The 20,475-nt window shown below is 43.4% G+C and overlaps 1 protein-coding gene across 9 annotated transcripts in view; it reads left to right on the forward strand.

Annotated features, from left to right (window-relative positions):
- The window catches only part of tspoap1 (TSPO associated protein 1), a 61,874-nt gene that overhangs the window by 29,707 nt on the left and 11,692 nt on the right, over positions 1–20,475 (forward strand). For 6 of the 9 annotated variants that reach the window (XM_076749941.1, XM_076749932.1, XM_076749935.1 and 3 more), the window contains 18 exons: positions 4,898–5,065; positions 7,576–7,659; positions 7,762–7,851; positions 8,130–8,252; positions 8,336–8,440; positions 8,654–8,704; positions 9,812–9,832; positions 11,658–11,838; positions 12,536–12,625; positions 13,067–13,272; positions 14,593–14,699; positions 14,783–14,892; positions 14,978–15,853; positions 17,079–17,230; positions 17,424–17,900; positions 18,627–19,013; positions 19,146–19,301; positions 19,593–20,405. In XM_076749941.1, coding sequence (XP_076606056.1) covers positions 4,898–5,065; positions 7,576–7,659; positions 7,762–7,851; positions 8,130–8,252; positions 8,336–8,440; positions 8,654–8,704; positions 9,812–9,832; positions 11,658–11,838; positions 12,536–12,625; positions 13,067–13,272; positions 14,593–14,699; positions 14,783–14,892; positions 14,978–15,853; positions 17,079–17,230; positions 17,424–17,900; positions 18,627–19,013; positions 19,146–19,301; positions 19,593–20,405 — 4,197 coding nt within the window. The remainder of the gene's footprint in view (positions 1–4,897; positions 5,066–7,575; positions 7,660–7,761; positions 7,852–8,129; positions 8,253–8,335; positions 8,441–8,653; positions 8,705–9,811; positions 9,833–11,657; positions 11,839–12,535; positions 12,626–13,066; positions 13,273–14,592; positions 14,700–14,782; positions 14,893–14,977; positions 15,854–17,078; positions 17,231–17,423; positions 17,901–18,626; positions 19,014–19,145; positions 19,302–19,592; positions 20,406–20,475) is intronic. The other 3 variants (XM_076749934.1, XM_076749936.1, XM_076749940.1) reach the window with 3 other exon arrangements.

A 20,475-nucleotide genomic window follows, 5' to 3' on the forward strand; every position in this document is an offset into this window, starting at 1 on the left:
TGTCTTGTGCTGCTCACTGAACAGAAATGGCATTAATAATAGTTGTTTGTAAAATAAAGAAAACATTCTGATATGATATTTACGCAGCATCTCAGTATGTGCTATTGACCACAGATTGAATTCAGTGAAATTCAGAAATTAGATTTTGAAAGCTGAAACTGTCTTATATTTGAAGCTGATGCTTTCCACATTGACTTTGGATTTGAGCCTTTATTTACCCAGAAATCACACAATAGGATTGACTGGTTAGTTTAGAATTCATATTTCACTCAGTATATAGTTTAACTCTACATTGAAGTTACGTACATTAACGTTACATTTTTGGGTCGCTGCCTGATGAGACTGTTTCCAGGTGGGAACCAGCTATACAATTAATGTACAAGGCCCCAATAAACAAACTGCTCAAAATGTAAACAAAACCCTATTTGAGAACTTACTGTTGTCTCTACCAATCCTTAAACCATCCTTATTCCCTGATGTTTTATTGTAGTTGCTCAGTTATAAACGGCAGCAGCAACTGTTTCTGACAAGTTTTCTTAGAGATGGTAATTTGTTTTAAAACAATGATTGACATTTCCTCTGTTTGGAGGTTAGAATGAAACAGCTAGTGATTCCCTCCCTCACTGGCTCAAGTGAATATGATGCTGTGAAGGTTGTTTTTGCAAGATAAATGTTGATATCTTCTTAAATGAGAATCACTGCTGCTCAAAATGGATGAGAATCAAATTCTTTGAGAATTCATTGAAAACAATCAACCCAAAACTCCTATTGAAACCTTCTGAAGACCTGTTTATATACTACTATTCTGACTAGAAAAGAACTATATTACTGCCCAGACATGACTTGAATTTAGGCGCTGTAATGTGTGTAGAGAATGCCACATGGGCCTATAATTACTGTAAAAAGGGGGGCTTTCTTCATCTTTGTACCCCCTCAACACCTGATCTTTCAGCTCTTGTATTTTATGTATGCAATAGCATTAAATGAAAAATATTACTTAGCTAATAGTTGAGCAATAACGCCAAGTCTTGATTTTGTTTGTAAATATATTACATCTTATGCATATATATTATTACGTATTATGCATTACTGATGTCACTGAATCGTGTTAGGCATTTTACTTGAATTTATTGGATCACTACCATTTGACTCCGTTTATCTTTCCTCTTAATTGTCAGTATGAGACTAGTGAATTGAACACTGCCCCATGACCATGTACGTGCTCCGCTTGTTAGGCCACACTAAGTTTTGTTAGGTTAGTATGTTGGCATATAAACCTTTGAAATGATTCATAATAGCCTAAGCCTTGGTCTAATGCTCTCTATGACAGTCCCTTTATTCCTCATAACATTGTATAAATGAGGCATTACATAATATTCCCCCCCTGTGCTCATTCGTCAAAGCCATGTCAGAATTATATCACACGTCGCCTGAACACTGATTATATTTGCTTTGAACTCATCATTGTGCGCTCCTGCTCCTTTTACAGAAAGGACTGCTCTTTTAAGGGATTTGGCCTGTAGACTGAAGCAATGTATGTCATACTGAAAATGATATGTTGTCACTGTGTTGAATATGAAAATATCTAATTGTCTTGAAAGAAAGGTGAACACAACACAAGGAGGACTTCTGAGTTCCATCTTAGTAATGGTGTGAAAAGTTTCGACTCTGCTGAACTTTACCTGCGGTTGAAGTAGTTTAGCTGCTTCATTCCTGAATGCAAACGTGAGTCAAGACAAGAAGATCTGCACAAATAGTGAAATAATCATTAAAAATGATGGGTTTTGTTCAAATTTGCATTGGGATCGTATCTTGGCCTCAGCTATATCACTCTCACCATGGCGCATGGCTCCCAGATTGTAGCAGTCCATACAGTTAAGTCAGCCCTCTCAGAAGATATAAAGTGCTACATGCTAATTAAGAGTCACAAGAAGATGGACTGGTTTAAGCATGACTGACCAGAGATGAAGGTGGGCATTTTGGGCTGGGCTCACCAGGCATGTCTGCTTGTGATGGATATGCAGGGATCTTTAATGACCATCGCCAGGAATCATGAACAGAGAAATCGACAGAGCACTTGTTCAAAGCCCTCATTCCTGTGCACTGTTTTTGTACAGGGGCCAACGGAATTAGTGCCTCCTGCTGGCCTTTCGTCACCACTACTAACACCATCTGGTTCCCTATCCAAAAGATAAACCAGGGACAGCCTCACTTAACTTGACAGACATTCCACTGATTTAGTGCTGAACAGCCACAATGTGTTATCAGCCCCATATTGAGGTCTTCTGTATCCGTGATAATGCTGCAACACGCATCTTAGAAACAACAAGCCTTCACCCTCTTTGATGCAAGCTGCTTTACATGTCAAAGGAATACGAGCTTACAGCATTAAGCACCTGCATGTTTAACGAACATTTAACAGTGTACTGCCAGAAAAGTAGTAGTAAATATGGAGCAGAGGATGAAAGGATGTGGGGAATGGGTATCTTTGCAGATATAGTTTATGGAAATGAGGGGCTGTCTTCCGTCAAGGCCATTCTGTCTTTTATTGCTTTTAGTGACAGTTTTATGGTTTTTAAAGATAACAGTGACTGTTATCTTTAAAAACCATAGAAGTCTTGCCATGTTTTAGTTTCTTACTGGAACTTAAATGAACTAGAACTCTTTGCCTCTTCAGAATATCTTGACTCCAACATGAGAGGTTCAGTATTTTGAGAGTAAATTGGTTGGCAGTTTTTAGATGTCGTTCTGTAATTTCATGCATGAATACTTGTACCATATGCATCTACTGTTTGAAGGTGCAACACATGTTATATGAATAATGAAATGCAAAGCAAAGCCTTCTTTAAGAACATGCTACAGACTAAAGGAGTCTGTGGTCGCTCAATGTCCAAGTGTGTTTCTCTGACTCTTTCACCACAACGTCATCCTACTAAAAACTGTTTCCAAGAACTATTCATAGAACAGAATTTGTAAAAATTTTTATCAAAAATTTAATATGCATTGCGGGTAACTTCTACCTAGGATAGGAACTGGATGCGTTCATTTGCAAACAATCTGTTTTTACCGACAAAGGTTTTACAAAGTGTTTCGAAGCCCATGTAGTAAATAACCTTTTACAATCATGTGTTCACAAAGTGGTGAACCTCTCTCCATCCTCGCTTGTGAATGACTGAGCTTTTCCAGGATGCCCCTTTCATACCCAATCATGATACTATCACCTGTTACCAATGAACCTGTTTACCTGTGGAATGTTCCAAACAGGTGTTTTTGGAGCATTCCACGTCTTTCCCAGTCTTTAGTTGCTCCTGTCCCAACTTGTTTGAAACGTGTTGCTGCATCAAATTCAGAATAAGCAGATATCTATGAAAATCAGTGAAGCAGAAGAGGTCAGACATTAAGATAGATTGTCTTTGATTACATTCCATTTTATTTTATACAGTGTGCTAACTTCTTGGGAATTGAGGTCACATTTGCTAGATTTGATTGACTTATTTTTTCATTGTGTCTTCTATGTTAAAAAATTGCCACCTAATGGAAACTTCTAATCATCTAATGAACAAATGACATTATCTATAATGTACTGTATCTTATTGTAAAAAGTGCAACAATATGTATGAGGGGTTTTTTTGGGGGGGGATTTTGTTGGTTTGTTGGCAATCTCTTCATGCCATGTTCTGATAGGGAAGGGGATTTTCTATCACAGGCCTTCTGTACAGTTAGGCACCCAAAGGTCTCAAGGTTGGACAACACAGAGACCTCGGACAGAGACACATTAACATAATATTTAGAGGCCATTCTAGCAGACAGCAGATAGGAATTCTCTCCCCCTGTTCTTGCTACAGAGGTAGCCAAGGTCTTATAGATATCCTGTACAGACAGGTACCGGACCAATTCGAGGAGGAATGCTCAAGGTCTCATTTTAAAGGAATTAGGTCAAAAGTGTCTTCAGTTAGAGGGTTGGATGTCAGGGCATATAGAAGGTGGGTATAGAATATCCATAATGGGGAATAGTTCAAGGAGTAGAAAGAAAAACATGTGACATTGGGGGTATTAATACAACCCATTAGAAGGGACATCTACCTTGCTTCACTTGTGGACATTGTGTTGCTCATCAACTTCTCCTTGATGCATCAAGCCTGCAATAAATACCTCTGCATAACACATGTGAAGTCCCCTGGTGAACTCCCTCCAGCTCACAAGAATTTCCACCACAGTCCCTAAAGAAGTCATGTCTTTAACAAATGCAAGCTGTCCCTGAAGTCTAGAGCGATGCCTTTGAGTGACTAACAATGTAAAAGAGAGTGTAAAGGAGAGATCCCTTTTGCAGCACGTGGCAGATCGCCTTTGATCCTGTTACTGGGTCGTGGCCTTGGCTGCACTAGCACAGTTCTACACTGAGCATAAGTAGGTTTGCTCTAAAATTAGATACTGATTCCCGACTCTTAACCCTTAACCAATGTCAGCCTGTCCCCCTTCTGGATCCAAGTTAGACAAATCATACCATTTTTTGAAATGAATGGATAACAGGAATTAGTTAAGTAAAGTCGCCCACTGTAAAACATTCCAGTAATTACTAATTAGAAAGGACATACTTCCTGCTAATGTGTGGGAGTCATGTTGCAGGCTCGAGGGATTCCCCCTGGATTATTCATTCATTAGAGTTAGACCACTGAGAAAGGAGGCTCGCTGCTAACCCCTCACCCACAGTGTGGGGTGTAATGTTAAGCGTTACCGTGCAGTATAAAAGTCATACATACATTTCCCCTCTTCTCAGTAGTCGGTCATGTTTTTAAGATTTAAACGGAAGCTGTTTAGTACAATACTTTGGACCTTGACTCTTGAGATTATCTCTGTAAATACAAGGTGACTGACTGCTTATCCCTGTCCCTGTCAGGTTGTAGGCGAGACCCCGTGTGTGGTATTAGATGAAGCTCCATCCAGGTGTGAGAAGACTCCCCGAGAGGAGGAGGAGTCGGGGCTGCAAGTGACGCCCCAACCGGGCCTTAGCCCGACCCCCTCCCATCAGGAGGAACACACAGAGGAGCAGCGCCTACAGTTTCTGGTGAGAGCATCTGGAAGTAAACTCAGCTGGCAACATTCAAGCCACATGAGTTTAGCGTTTCTCCAGCATTATTGTGCCACATTTGTGTCTTTTTTTTTGTTTGTTTGTTTGAATTTCAGTATGAATTCCAGTTTAATATCCACGAGGACAAAACTATTCATGAAAGCAATTTGTTAATACTCTTCTTGTTATTCAGCATAATCAAATAGAATGCACCAACTATGGTTATTGCTGAAATTGGAGGGTTAATATGGCAACAGGTTACTGGATGTCACTCAGCTTTCAGATCAGTCCTCCAAACAGGCATTCATGACCGTCCTGCACAGCTCTTTGCAGCAATAACATGCATTTTGCACTTAATCGCTGGTGTTTAGCTTTGCTGTCCTTTTTGCATGTTCATGTGAAAGTCAAGCTTGAATTCAGTGCTGTGTCTTCAGTTGACTGCCACTGAAGGAAAAACTATGGTTAGATTTGTTATGTAATGCTGGGATTATTTTGATCGTGTCCCTTGGAAACAGAACAGTAGCACATTGCCCTTGCTGATTGTACAAGTGGGTCTCATGGCTTAAATAGACCATATTCCCTCTCAGCTCTGGGTTGACTCTCTTTGTCAGTGTGGAAAATGGAGATTCCAGACATTAAATGATGTGGTTTGTTCGCTGTTAAAGCACTGACATGGTACATCACATCAGCTGAAATGATGGAAAACTTCATGACTGTGATTTGTGTCCATTAAGATCATATCTGCACTACCCTCAGTGCTCTCACTCATGTGTCAGCTGCATTTTGAAAAGCTGGTCGTGCAGTTTTCTGATCATGAGAACGAGTCGAAATTCATGTGACGTGTGACGTGATGTGCTGCTTTTCAATTCTGTTTTCCAAATCCTTTTTCTTAAAATGGTTTCCTCAGATACATAATGTCTGTCCATGCAGCTTTCTCATTTTACTATGGTCCTCATTAAATCTGCAACATTCTGAAAGGAATGAGCATGAATAGAAATTATTTAAGTGAGTGTTAGGCTGTCCATCATGGTCATGGCTGCACAAGGGACTAAATTAATTTATTTGAGCTTCCCTCTTTTTAGTTTAACAAGGGACATGGGACAAGGGACAACAACTTTAGCTTGAAGACTAACTAGCTGTCTTTCATAAAGCCTGGCTGAGTCGCGGGAAAAAAAGTGGCATCTTAGACAGTGCGATATCTTAGATGACTTAAATGACTTACAGATTTAGGACAAAGCACATCAGCTGAGTAAACACTGAGCTGCCCCAGAAACTATGTTAGCCTAGAAAGAACACTGGTGATATTTTTAGACCTGCTAGTCAGTCAGTCCACCACTTTGGTCCAGACTGAAATATCTCAACAGCTAAGGATTGGATTGGGATGCAGTTTGGTGCATAGCTTGTGCTCAGGGGATGAATTGTAATGACTTAAGTGATCCCTTGCAGCGCCATCATCAGGGCAAAAATGTAATCTGTGCAATACTCTATTTACCTGCAACACTAATGGCATTTCCATCAGCCTCAATTATTCTTTGTGTTTAGTGCTAATTATCAAAGTAAGCTAACATGGTAAACATTTCAATCTGCTAAACGTAAGCGTGTTAGCATTGCCATTGTGAGCATGTTAGCATGCTGACGTTAGCATTTAACTCAAAGCCGTGTTCCCTACTTATCTACAGCCTCATAGAGCCCCTAGCATGGCTGAATACTTTTTTTTTTTTTTTTCAGGTAATCAGTTTAACCTACGTGCTTTTGACAGTCCCATAAAATGTGCACGGTTAGACTACAATTAAAAGAAACACAGGGTTAGGAAAATGTAGGGAAGAAATTAAGTGACTGGTGATTCTTTATGTGTGAGGAGAGACACATGGTAGTCGACACCGTCCTCTGAACTGTTCAAACAGATGAACAGTTCAGTGAGATGTGTGTCTTTGCTGACTGTGAAACAGCTGACAAAACATTTAAGTTCCAGTCAGTAGTGGCAGTTTAGCTTCACAGTCATGATTTGACTGTACAACAGAACATCGTTGCTTGATAGGCTTTATCCAGGCCCTTAAAGCTGTGGTTGATACACAATCAAGCAAATCAGACCACAGATTGCAGTTTAATTATCGTTATGGTCTTGCGGTGTCATCTCTGGTGAGAGTATAGTATCTTTTCAGTCAGCTGCTGGTGGTCTGCAATTAGCCTGTCTGTTCTGCAGCCTCCCCCCACACAGCCACAGTGATTGATTGAGGTCCTGTGGTCGCGCTGAAATAAGCTGATTTCTCTTATGCTGCTCCTGCATGTAAGCTGCATTTAGAATAATTAAAGGATGCTAAGCTTTGTAATACCTCGTTGCTGTCATGTCAGATGTCAGTATGGAAACTAAAGCCAATGTATTCCGCGTTGCAAAATATAAACACGAATCATTTGTCATTATATTACAGATGTTTCTCATGGTTTTGCTCTGAAACAGTATGTCCTGCAACTACAGCATCTTTGCTTTGTTATCATTGTGGGTTCAGGAAAGTGAGCTGAGCAAGAAGAGAAAAGAATGTGAAAACCTTGAGCATGAAGTAAAGAAGCGACAGAAGAGATGTCTGGATTTGGTAAGCAATGATCTTCCGTCACCATCTGCTTCTCTCGTGACGACATGGAGGACATGGATTTCCTCAACTTTATCTGAACGTTGTTTTGTGGTTTGATAACAGGAGAGCCAGCTTGAGGATGAGCAAGGCAAAAATGAGCAACTAAAGGAGGAGGCAGATCTCCTCAGGAGGAAGGCACAGCTGCTCGACCAGGTCAGAGTCTCCCTGTTGTGTTGAGCCTCTTTTTTTTATAAAATGGGTCTCAGTTCCATAGTTATGGCAATCATAGCTGTCAGTTGTGACAATATTTTATCAACCAACTTAACACTGAGATGTGGGAGTGCACACAAAGTGGTCTTTAGTTTCATGTAGCTCTGGAGTGAAGTCTCAAAATAACAATAGGAATGATGACCAAGACTATAAACATGGTTGCAAAAAATGTAATATTCCTGTACAATGATCCAGTCCGTTGACCTGCTGCTGTTTCTCAGACTCGGGCTGAGAATGAGGAGCTGAGGGAAGATCTCTCTGAAGTGACCGCTCAACACAGTTCAGTTCTCGAGGAGAACCAGAGACTCCGTGCCAAACTGGAGAACCTAGAGCAGGTCCTAAAGGTACTGCCGGGCTCAGAAACTGTCTTTTATTTTCACTTTGACTCTGTGCTATCCAACTTGAAAAAACTCTTCTTTCTGAACAGCATATGCGAGAGGTCGCCGAGCGAAGGCAGCAGCTGGAATTGGAACATGAGCAGGCACTGGCTATCCTTAAGTTCAAACAGGATGAAATCAAACGGTTACAGCGGGTAAGAACCATACCCTCTTCTGCACTTTTCACATTTGAACTCCCACATCCCTGAGGCTGCTTTCAGCCTCGTTCTTGGGAACGGGCCCTTTGTCCAGCAGGAGGCAACCTTTGTGCACCCATAAATCATTGTGTTTTGTCAAGGGAGCTCGCTGTGCTCTGAACTTATACATAAACAGCCAAAGTTACACTCACTTTCTTTTTTAATCATCAGGCTCAGTTATTCGCCAAGAGGGAACATGAGGGAGTGGTTCAGATGCTGGAGGTGAGTGTGTGTGACACTACTGTGACTACTCAGCAAAGAAGAAAGGCACATGAATGATTTTCATCCCATAAAGTGCTTTTATGACCACAGAGTAAAGCCCTGCGTTGCTTTCAAGAAGTTCAGATGACTGTGGAGCTTAATTCACACAGCCCCAACATTAGAGAGGAGGAATGTTGTTCAGACCTCCTCAGTATTTCTCTCTTGCATGAGTGAATTCCTGCCTGACAAGATCAAATCTAATTCATTATTGAAGGTTTTTCTTATATCCCTATTGCCAGTCAAAGAGAGTATAAATATTTAATTACCTCTCTATTCTTAGTAGACAGAATACATCCCATTGCCACTGAATGGGACATAGAGTATAATGGGCTCTTTATTCTTATCTAAACACCTGGCAGAGAAGCTGTTGCTGAAAATACTTGGATTTTTGTGGCACTTCATGGACCTGGATAACCGTTTGAACAGATGGCTTCTCTGCTGCCGTGTGACTTTTATAGTTGCTCTCAGCGTGAGCGCGACACACTTTGAATTCAAAATGAATCCAGACGCTCGATGACAGTTCAAGTCCCCATCTGTCTGATTGGCTGCTAGTTTTGACTGATGAAAAAAAGCCACAGTTGATGACTATACGTGTGCTGTGTGTTTGTTCCTAAATGAAGTGTGTATTTTATTTTAGGAGTTGACTCAGCTTGTGTTGCGGAGGGAGCTGGTAGAGTATAGTTGCTCCTGTTTTAAAAAGTGCTTGTTTCCTTCCTCTTGCTTTGTTTCTATCACTTTCTGTCTGTATTTAAACCCAAAGTATCGCAGGAGAAACTCTCTTTCCCTCCAGAGAACCTGAGCTTTGCTGCCAAGTTAGCATGCTGCCTTTTGCAATCTGTTAAAAACAGTTTTTGAAAGATTAAACAGAGTATTTGTGTTTGCTGGCTGCTGAGGGCCAGTGCACATTCTAGTGATTCTGGCTCCTGACAGGATTTTCTTGCTGATATGTTCTCAGACTGCCGTGTTCCTACTTTATTAACGTGTTTCTTTGCCAGATTCGTTGTTTCACAAGCATGTGTTTACTTTGCTGTTCCTTTTTTTCCTCTGTGTTATCTTTCTGCTAACCAGAGTACACTGGACTGCATGCAGGTACTGCTTGACCTCCTGGGCCAAATTATTTCTATTCCTGTCACAAAACCTTCCCTAGCAACTGTAGATAGACCACCAAACCCCAATTACCTTGTTTTAAATCCTCCTAATCGAAGGAACTCAAACAGGTTTGAACATCCTTTGTTTTTTGTATATGTGCTTAGATTGAAAGTAGCAGCCCTGTGATAATCACTATAAAACAGTCTGTCATTAATACTTCATGTAGGCACAAAAGCCTATGCTGATGCATTTTTCAGGGTACCAAAATGTGTTTAGATCAGGCCATTCACATGAGGCCAGATAACATTGCGTGTGCGGCACAGCTGCACTGAGCACGCTTATCGTGCTGGCTTGTTATTTGATCTTGACATATTGAGGTAGACTCTCCCTTCGTGCATACCCACCACATCACTGAGTCGGATTGCTGTTTGTAAATGAGTATTCATTCCAGCTCAGCGTAGCTAGGTAACTACTGACTGCAGACGAGGCTTTGTGTAGGTGAGAGCTAACAGGAAATGTTATTCAGACAGTTTCGGCTTTTGTCAGATCAGCCTGCCAGGAAACTCCCACCGCAACCTGAAGTGAAATCAGCCACATATAGAAACTCACTGGGGCTAAGACAAACCTCTGTAGTGTTCTGGCAAATAACTCTGCTGTTTAGTGGCTTTGCTAAAGTGAATGCAGTGTAAGACAGAAGCATAACGTATATCTTCTCATAACCTATGCTTTTTTCTCCAGCTGTGGTTTTTACTCCTGTTTCCCATCTTACCAGAAAACTACCTGTCTTTCTTTCCCGCTCTTTTTCTGACCACTGAACCTCTAATTCTTTGTCATTTGTGTTTGAAGCTAATATTTAAGTGACAGTTTATATTGTCTGTCTTGCAGAAACCTAAACTTACACTGCAATACTTTCATAGTGTATTAGTTATACACTATATACTTATATCTCCCATAAGCTGCATTATCTTCACTGTACATTTGCCGTAATGTGTTGTTCCATCTGCTAATCGTAACTGTGTGTGATCAGATGTCAAATTGGATTTGTCTAATGATTGAAAAAAATCAATTCTGTATTTCCATAGGGATAAAAGGTTTCTGCACGACATTGACAATTTAGAGAGAAGGTTGCTTTTACATCAAGGGCTCTGTTTTAATCGTGCAAGCGCAACAACAGACACGGTGCTGTACATCTTGGGTGCACAGACAGTGTGGCCGTCCCCAAGCTCAGCTGCTCTTTTGGTTAATGTATGTGCCAAGTGCAACAAACTGGGTGGAGGTGAATATAGATCAGAGGGTGTGGGCATTAATAAATACGCTGTCATTCAGTCACATCACTGCTCTCATTGCTCAGAGTGACAAATGATGTCAGTCGATCAACATGTGAAGAAGCAGCTTTTCTAAGAAATGATGCTGTTGTCTGGGTGGTGCAGAGCAGCCGGATGTGAACAAATAACACCACATATCAGCAGCTGGGGCTGAATTTCAAGGTCAGGAAAATACCAGGCGGTCGGAGCACTGTCTGCTCTGGTCGTTGCGCTGCTGCGAAAAATGGGGCCCACAGGGTTAGGTCCTTCCACAACACTGATGTGTTAAAGCACAAATCCACCTTAATACACCCCCCACACACACACACACGCACACAGTAAACACCAAAAGTAAATTGTAACACTTCATCACAGTTACCCCTGAAATGTTTCATGACAAATTGATGGTATCCTGTATAATAGTGTTGAAAGGTGGGTTCTCCCATTTAAAGTCAGTTGTGTAAAACAGTGTTCTTACTGCATATGTGTTATATTGTGTGTCTGCTCCACCTTGCGTGTAGTCAAAGGTACGAGATCTGGAGGAGAAATGCCGCAGCCAGAGCGAACAGTTTGGCTTGCTGTCCCAAGAGCTGGAGAAGTTTCGACTGCAGGCCTCAAAGGTGGACCTGGCCAGCTCTAGCCTCCTTAACAATCCCAGCCTCTCTGTTCTGACCAATGGGGTGGGCCTGACTACTGAACGAGGTGAGCCAAGCCACCGTGACATACTCAGACCCAAAAATAGAACCTATGCATTCAAGAGAATACTAGTTGTTGAGGGCTCATAATAGATTCTTGTGATATTTAGTGTTTTAAAAGGTATTTAACAACCAAGTGAAAGAAATTGATTGTGTTGGTTGATTTATAGTATCCATGAAATGCTCTCCTGCTATTAGCAATGCTAGTGGTGAATGAATGAGTTTGGTAAATAAACACTGGTGTCGACAGCTATGTGTCTTTGAAGTAACAGCTTCACCTGATTGACTCTCTGAACCAAGAAATAGAAAAGTCAAGACTTCTGCCTTATTCTGTCTTTTAAGATAATCTTATAGTTAAATCATTGCCAAACTATAATTTAACTTTCAGATTTTATAATCTGCGTTAGTGTTCTTGGAGTCTTTCAGTTTCAGGACATCTTATCACAGAAAGAGGAATTGAGCCCTGGAACAAAGCATAGTTTGGGAAATGTAGACCAACAGTTTCAGTCCACTCCTGCACAAAATGCCTTCAAAAGCATCTGAATCCAGTTTTAAAGCGTCCCATCAGGGATGCTTCCTCTCAGCTTTTAATATCTGCATTTATCATTACTGACTTCTTTTTAAAGAGCTGGGGTACAGCAGATACCACGTGTGTCCCACAACTGTGTTCAAGCTCTTTCTCTTACACTGTTCATGTGTTTTAGACTGCACTGGTGGCTCATGGGATATGGTGTCTCTGGGCGAAATAGCCTTCTGGAGTCTTGAGGGGGGTGACACTCTCTCCTGCCCTGAGGGTAATGATCCGCTCGGTACTCTCTCCGTCACTCATGATATGTGTTGGGCACTGTCATAAAAGCATGGCATGTTCTAACCTGTCATCCCACCCACGCCGTCACAGTCCAACACTGTCTGCACTGTCCACCATCACACGAGGGTCAGTGCTCATGGGCTGCAGTGAGAAATGCACCAGTTAAGCCCCTTAACAGTGCTGGTGTGACACACGTTGCCACAAGGTGGTGTGACCTCTGACCTCAGACAGATGGAGACAGGATTTTTTCCCCCACTGTTTAATCAGCCACGTTCAACCTTGAGCCTCCTGCATGTCAGCCAGTGACCTCACCCACCTAGCTGCTCATGGATTCAACCAGGTTAACCAGCGAGAGGGCGAGAGGGCTGTCTGTTAAAGTCATGGATTATGTATTATCCTCTTCCTCTCTCTCTGTCTCTCCTGCTAGATGTTGCGGCCGCTCTGCGGATGGGGGCCACCCCCCATGCTGCAGGGCTGTCCAGGGTGGAGCGCTCACCTGTCACCAAGCACCGAGAGCTGCCCACCATCAGTGTCAGCAAGTCAGGCTCTTCCTCCAGCAAGTCCGAGACCACACACCTCACCCCCAAGTCTGACACCCACCTCAGTCCGCACAAATCAAGCCCAACACATGAGGTACCAGCCTCGAGGATGTACAGTGCATCTCTTCATTCATTTATCAGGGGCAACACAAATCAGTTAACATCAATATGATGGAAATGGATCATATTCAGCTAAAAGGCCTTCATCTGCAGTGCCTGTGCAAAGCAGACGTACAAGAAGCATAAGATTTCTAGTTTTTAACTCAAATTTTTTGTTTAGTTATTTTCCTGAGTGTGAAGAGCAGATACTGTGCAGTCACTGTGGTATAACTGATATTGAAATTAAAATGGTAATTTGCTACTGGAAGTTTTTTCTATTATATTGAATTTATTGAAATGCATTAATAATGATTTACCACACACACTTTTACACCAACACTTTTAGTTTGATTGACTTAAATTGAATGTAATTAATATAGTTTTTCTGCATCTTTCTAAATTGTATTTTTGAAACCTGAATGACCCAAACGGCTTCTACTGTACAGTGAGATGGTTCCAGCTTTAAGTCATTGTGCAGGACTCCTGCCTGCAGCTCTTATATTTTCTTTCCTCCTACACTGACAAGCAGATTGCTCATCAAGATTACCAAGACAGTCATGCACAACCACACTGATTGTGTGGATTTAATGGATTAAAAACCCCTCCTTAACCTCTCTGTCATCTCACGGGAGTACAGACTGTAGCTGAATATGATAGGGCTCCCTCTGCTCATTCATAAGAGACGTTCTTCAGATCTGCTGCCATGATTTCATATTTTTGTTGTGCCATGTCTCCAAAGATTCATTGCCTAAAGAGGTCGGTGGTCTTTTCATCTAGTCACTCGTCTGCACACAGTTCGATAAAGCTCATATTTAGTGAGATAATCCACTCGCCACTGTGGATTATGAAGGTTATACAGTAGTAGTTGTAAGTGATTATCCTTAAAAAGGTTTTCTGAGGGAGCTATAAATATACAAGATCTCTTATTGTATTGTGTGTAATCGCTATGAATGGAAAGCAAACTCCAGGTGTCGAGATGATTCTCTGTTAATAGCGGTGACTCATAGATAGTAACTCACCATATGACAAGAAGCATTTTCACATGAGCGGTCGTGCATTGCTCGTAACTGCTTCTGTATTTACAGTGAGTGGTTTTTTGAGAAGCAACCCCTTTTCCGGAAAATACATGTATATGAAGAATATGTGTTAAATGTTAGAGTTACAGTTTATTCAAGCTATTTCCCAACGGCTCTTCTGTTTCTGCTTATGTTGATTTACTGTGTTGGATGAATAAAAGCTTCTTTTTTTTATATTCCTGTTTAGTTCGTTTAGTACATGTTCCAGGCAATTCACCGTGTGTTCATGGTGTCCTCAGGTGGACACTGCCAGTGAAGTGGAGGAGCTGGACATTGACGCAGCCCCGGCACCTTACACAGCCAGCAGAGGAGCAGCAAAGCTTCAGGTTTTCATTGCAAGATACAGGTAAGTATTACATTAAGGAAAGAGTTGACTCATTATGTTGACAGTTTCTTAATATGTGATAAATATGATTTAATTTTCCACAGCTATAATCCATATGATGGCCCCAATGACAACCCTGAAGTGGAGCTTCCACTCACTGCTGGGGAATACATCTATGTGTATGGAGACATGGATGATGATGGCTTCTATGAAGGTACGTCTGGCGTATAAATTGTCATCTACAGTTTCACATTTCCGTCTTTATATGGGACTCAGTGTTTTACTGTGGGTCCTTACAGGTGAGCTGATGGATGGACGGAGAGGGCTGGTCCCCTCTAACTTTGTGGAACATGTATCGGACGATGATGTCATGACCACTCACCATCCAGAGACGGTGGACATGTCCCATAACTCCCTGCTAGAGAGCAGCCTGCACAGTGCCAGCCACCAGCATCACCTCCACGTGGGCGTCAGCGCCTCAGAAAGGACAGAGGCCTCTGCTGCCTCTGGCCCTGCCTCAGCCCCCTCAGATTCAGCATCGGCCTTGGCTGTCCCAGCCCCCCTCACCAACGGCCTGGACTTGGATTTGGAGGAGGTGGGAGTGGACATTGTGCCTTACCCACGTAAGCTCACCCTCATCAAGCAGCTTGCCAAGAGCATCATCATCGGCTGGGACCCTCCGTTGGTGCCGGCTGGGTGGGGCAATGTGTGGAGCTATAATGTGTATGTGGACCAGGAGCTGCGGCTCAATGTGCCCTTCGGTTCCCAGACCAAAGCGGTGCTGGAGCGGCTAGACATAAACCTCAAGGCCTACCGTGTGTCAGTGCAAAGCCTGACAGAGAAGGGCCTCTCAGACCAGCTGCGCTGCAGCTTGCTGGTCGGTCGGGACGTTTGTGTGGCGCCCACGCAGCTGCGCGTGGAGAGGATCACCGCCACATCTGCCAACCTGACCTGGCTGCCCAGCAACAGTAACTATGTGCACATTGTGTCCTTGAATGATGAGGAGTGTGAGCTGGTGAAGGCTGGCTGCTACTCGCTGTGCCTCAATAACCTCTTGCCCAGCCTGCAGTACACAGTCAAAGTGGAGGCACGGCCGCACCGCACGCCATGGGAGTTACCTGTGGAGCGCCGGGAACACAGAAGCGCTACAATCACCTTCACCACACTGATGGCAGGTCAGGATTAAGCATTTTATCACACAAGATGCCCTCTAAAGGTTCCATGCTAACACGTACACAGAGTCTATGAGTCAAAGACTAATTTTTCCCCTTTCACAACTCAGTCATATCAAACCTTTAAGTTATCCAAGATACTGTTCAGAAGCTCTCCACATCTTTGCACTGATAACATGATAAGCGATATCCTTGAAAGATTTTTAAATCTAACCATTTGCACATGTAGCTTTGGTGTCGGTGATTGACGTTTTATAGACAGTAGCACTGCTAGTATTGAAGGCAACCTCTCGCATCACCAAAAGCGGTTCTTCATGATGAAGAACACAGTTAGCAGAGCTACATGTCAACCCGATGTCTTATATACCGCAGTCCAAATTAAGATGTCCTATATTCAGTTGTGGTGATTCTGTGCCTCCCACGCAAGGACATCAGTTTAGTCATGAGAGCTGCTTTTGTGCACTGCTCTGACTTGCCTCTCCTTTGTTAAATAGCCAAAGTACCTTGGCACAGAAAGCATTGCTTCAAAAGGAAGGAAAACTGGTGACTTGACTGGTCATGACAGAGGCCATCCTCTACCACACCTACTCATCTAGTATTCCTTCTGACTACATGATTCAGAGAGAAGTAGGCTTCTGTTATTGTGGCAAGTTGGTGTTGCCTTGGTCTTGAAGTGAACTTTGCCCTGTCATTTGATATTTTTCTCACCCGCCTACAAAGCGTTGTGCAAGAGCGAAAGAGAAGGCTCAAAGAATTGAAATTCCATGCAAACACAGAAGCTCAGTGTGAGGTTTTCAGTGTTGTTGTGTGAAGTTTTTAATCCATCAGCATCATTTGTTATCAGTTTCTTGTACCATATTGCCATTCTACTCCTCCCAGTAAATAATCCCTTATTTTTCTTGAAAAACCTCAGGCCTGTAAGATGCATATTTGTGAGGAGTGTCATATTAGAATTGAGTTGATTTTCTCTAAATGATCATTCAAATTTGCTTAAGTTTCATGCCCACAGCCTGGGAACGCAGGTATATGGTTTCTACATTTTTTTTTAGTAGTATTAGCATTTTTTCGTGGTAGAATCATGTTCTCATTGTGATAATCATTTGTTTTCCCAAAGCACTATTTTATTTTCAATATGAGTGAACATATGAGTGATCCTACATTAATGTAAAAATATTTCTCTGTGTTGTGCTTGCCACTCACTGTGGTACGGTGCTTTCACTCCCTGCAGGTCCCCCTGATGCTCCTCTGGATGTACAGCTGGAGCACGGTCCCTCCCCGGGGATTGCCCTCATCAGCTGGTTGCCAGTCACTATAGATGCTGCTGGGACCTCCAATGGAGTCCGTGTCACTGGATACACTATATATGCTGACAAGAAAAAGGCAAGAACTTTTCTAAAGGCACTTTCTGTGGAACTAAGAACATTCTTTTCAAACAAATAGTGGGTTGCAGTTTAAATTCACTGTGTATGTATATGTATATATGTCTGTCAGTTGATTTTTGTAAGCTGGTGCACAGCTTCATGTCAATGATGTTTCAAATTTTAAAAGCATACCTATCGCTCTCGTATCCAAGGTGCTGGAGGTGTCTTCTCCAACAGCCGGCAGTGCCCTGCTGGGCCCCTCTCAGATCCAGTCCCTGCAGGCAGCTCAGGAGCTCACTGTCCGCACTATGTCCGCCCATGGGGAGTCCTGTGACTCTTTTCCAGTCAATGTGCCCTCCAAGCTGGCTGCCATCATGGCAGGTCCAGCTATCACCACCCCAGTTGTGCCACCCCTTCCCTGCATCCCTGCAGGTTCCAGCAACCTGCCCTCACCGCCGTCCTACGGGAACTCTGCTGCCAAAGCCTCCATGCTGCCCAGCTCTTTGCCATCAGAAACACACATCACTGGCCTCACAGTGGAGGCTGTTGCCAACCCCCCTCATGCTCTCCACTCAGAAGATCTTCTCTCATCTGCCTCATATGTGAAGGCCTGGGCCAACCCCACTTCTGCTGCTGCCTTGGCTGTGTGTGAGGCCACATTACCAGTAGCCTCCACCATTACTCCAGTGGTAATCCTCAATCTGTCATCCTTCTACATAAAAGAGGCTGGGACATGTGTGTTTTTCTGGATTAGAGGTTTTCAAACTGTGAGATGTGCTTCTCCAAGAGTTATTGGAATGTTGAAGGTGGGGGTGGAGGGAGAGACTTAAGACAAAGGCTCCCTAATGAGGTGAAAGTGACAGGCGCATGCTGGTGTTGGTTATTGGTTATTTATGGCAGTTTGACCATCTTATCAACACATAATGGAGGCAATTAAGGTACCTCAGAACCCTTCGTGATTGCAGCAGTTTTCATTCAAATCCTTTTTTTTCGAGTCCTTTTCCGAGTCATAACTCAGTCCAATCAAATTTTTAGATTCAATGTGACGTTTGCTTTCCATAGATATCATGGATATTGTCCATTTCAAATAAACTTCCATGAATCTGCTCAGAAATCATAGAAAATACTTCATAAATTGCCTGAGTGAAGTGTTCTTCAGTATCAGAATAACCCAGTGATAGTTGTCTGCCCATACAAGGGTACAGTGCTGCTAATAGCTAATTCAGCGTACTTTTAATGGTACCAATATATTCTGAACAGATAAAGGCAAAAACAACAGGCCTTAAGTTACAGCCCACAGCTAACCAGCTGACTCTATGGCAACATGGGGAACCCACATTGTCAAACTTCGAAACTGTTCTAGAATAATAAAGCTAATTTATTAGTGTTGAATTGACCATCTTTCTCTTCTTCAGGTTAATGTGACCTCCCCCAAAAACTCAACACCTCAACCATCCCCAGTAGCAGCACCAGCACCTGCGCAGTTACCAGTAGCGGCAGCAGCAGCAGTGTTGGAGCAGCGCAGAGACACCGACAGCCCTGGAACGATACGTCCTTTCCCATCTATCACAGAGTTCATTGAGGACCCCAGTGCCAAGCTCGGGACACCTGAGCGCATCCCTACCCCACCCAAAGCCCCGATCACAGACCTCCTTAACCCTCAGGACACTAACCTCCTCCGACCCCCCTGCACTTCACCGCTGGAGTCAGAGGTAGAGGACGAGAGAGAGAATACTCGCTTGGTGTCCATCGAGGAGTTTTTGAGACAGGACCAAGAGCCAGCATACTGTAGGACACAGCAGGTCAGCCCCCCCGAACATGGTCTTGTTTAATATGCAAATGGATTTCTTTTATTCAATATCCAATGGAATGACTAAAAAGGATTTAAAATGTAAATGGTTCGTTTGTTTCAGAATGTCAACATGTCTTTGCAGAGTTACGGCAGAGGACTCGTTGAGCCTCACAGTGACTACCACGCAGACAACAGCCGTTCAGATCTGTCTGACATCCTGGAGGAGGAGGAGGAAGACCTTTACTCGGACCATCTCGGAGAAACACAGGCCAGGGGCTACACCATTGGAGCTAACAGGGTAAAGGAACGCGTGCACGACAGATTTGCACAGCCAAAATTTATTCATATATATGCTGCTTTCAGTTTGTCTTGCATAGTTACGTTCTCATTTATTGGCCTTGTTTCTTCTGTCGATTTTGGATCTTGCATGATTGATTCTTTTTGTTTTTTCTTCCTCTTTCTTTTCTCTTTCCTTTGCATCACTGGGTTGTCCTGTGTTTTATGTGCACTTCCCTTATTTTCATTGAACAATATGATATCCCGTCATCACCCACTGTTTCCTGCTTGCTTTGACCTGTGGCCCTTGTAGTCATGCAAGCTGGAGACTCCAGACAGTGATGAGGAGGTTCTTGAGAGGATCCTTAAGTTGCCACCTCAGATCTGCCACAACAAGCAGCTGTTCAGTATTCCTGAGGTGACAGAAGAGGAAGATAGCAGTCAAGAAGAGCATTTAACCCACCGCAGTCGGCCTCAGCCCAGGCCCAGCCACATTCACTCCAGAGACTCAGAACACCTCCGCCACGCCCCCCAGCATCACCCGCATCACCCCAACCCACACCCCCACACTACCCCCCATCATCACCACTTCAACAGGGATCCCAGATCCCTAACCAAAGAGCCTTTACTCAGGCATGGACCCTTGCAGGTCAAGCCTAAGACGCAGCACAGGGTGCACTACGCGGACACAGTTGACACCATCACTTACCCTGAAGAAGAAGACATGAGTTTATATGAGGGTCCCACCAGCAGGCGGGCCCGCTACCCTGCCCAGCTGACCCTCAACAGCAAAGAAAGAGGACTGCTCAGAGGGCTAGGGGACCGCCTTAGGAGGGAGGCCATGCTCAGGAGTCAGATGGCTGTCGCCGCGGCAGCCAACCCCGGCTATGGTCTTACCCCGCCAAGACCCTACCCAGTCAGCAAAACAGTACGGACTCTGAGGTCACCTGTCAGTCGCGGGATGGAGATTGACGTGGAGTACGGTACAGATGACAACGAGGAGCCTGTGGAGTACAGTCCCGGGGAGGTGGTTGTGGAGCAGATGAGCTCTGAGTGGTGGGTAGAGGGGGCTCAAATGGAGCACTGCAGACCTCCTCACCGCCGAGGCCTGAAGGCTGATCCACTGGTAAATGGTTGTGTTGTCCCAGCCCCCTCCTGGTTCCCGTAGCAGTATGGATGTAACCCTGAGTCCTATC

The sequence above is a fragment of the Chaetodon auriga genome, chromosome 15, assembly GCF_051107435.1.
Source record: "Chaetodon auriga isolate fChaAug3 chromosome 15, fChaAug3.hap1, whole genome shotgun sequence".
NCBI lineage: Eukaryota > Metazoa > Chordata > Actinopteri > Chaetodontiformes > Chaetodontidae > Chaetodon > Chaetodon auriga.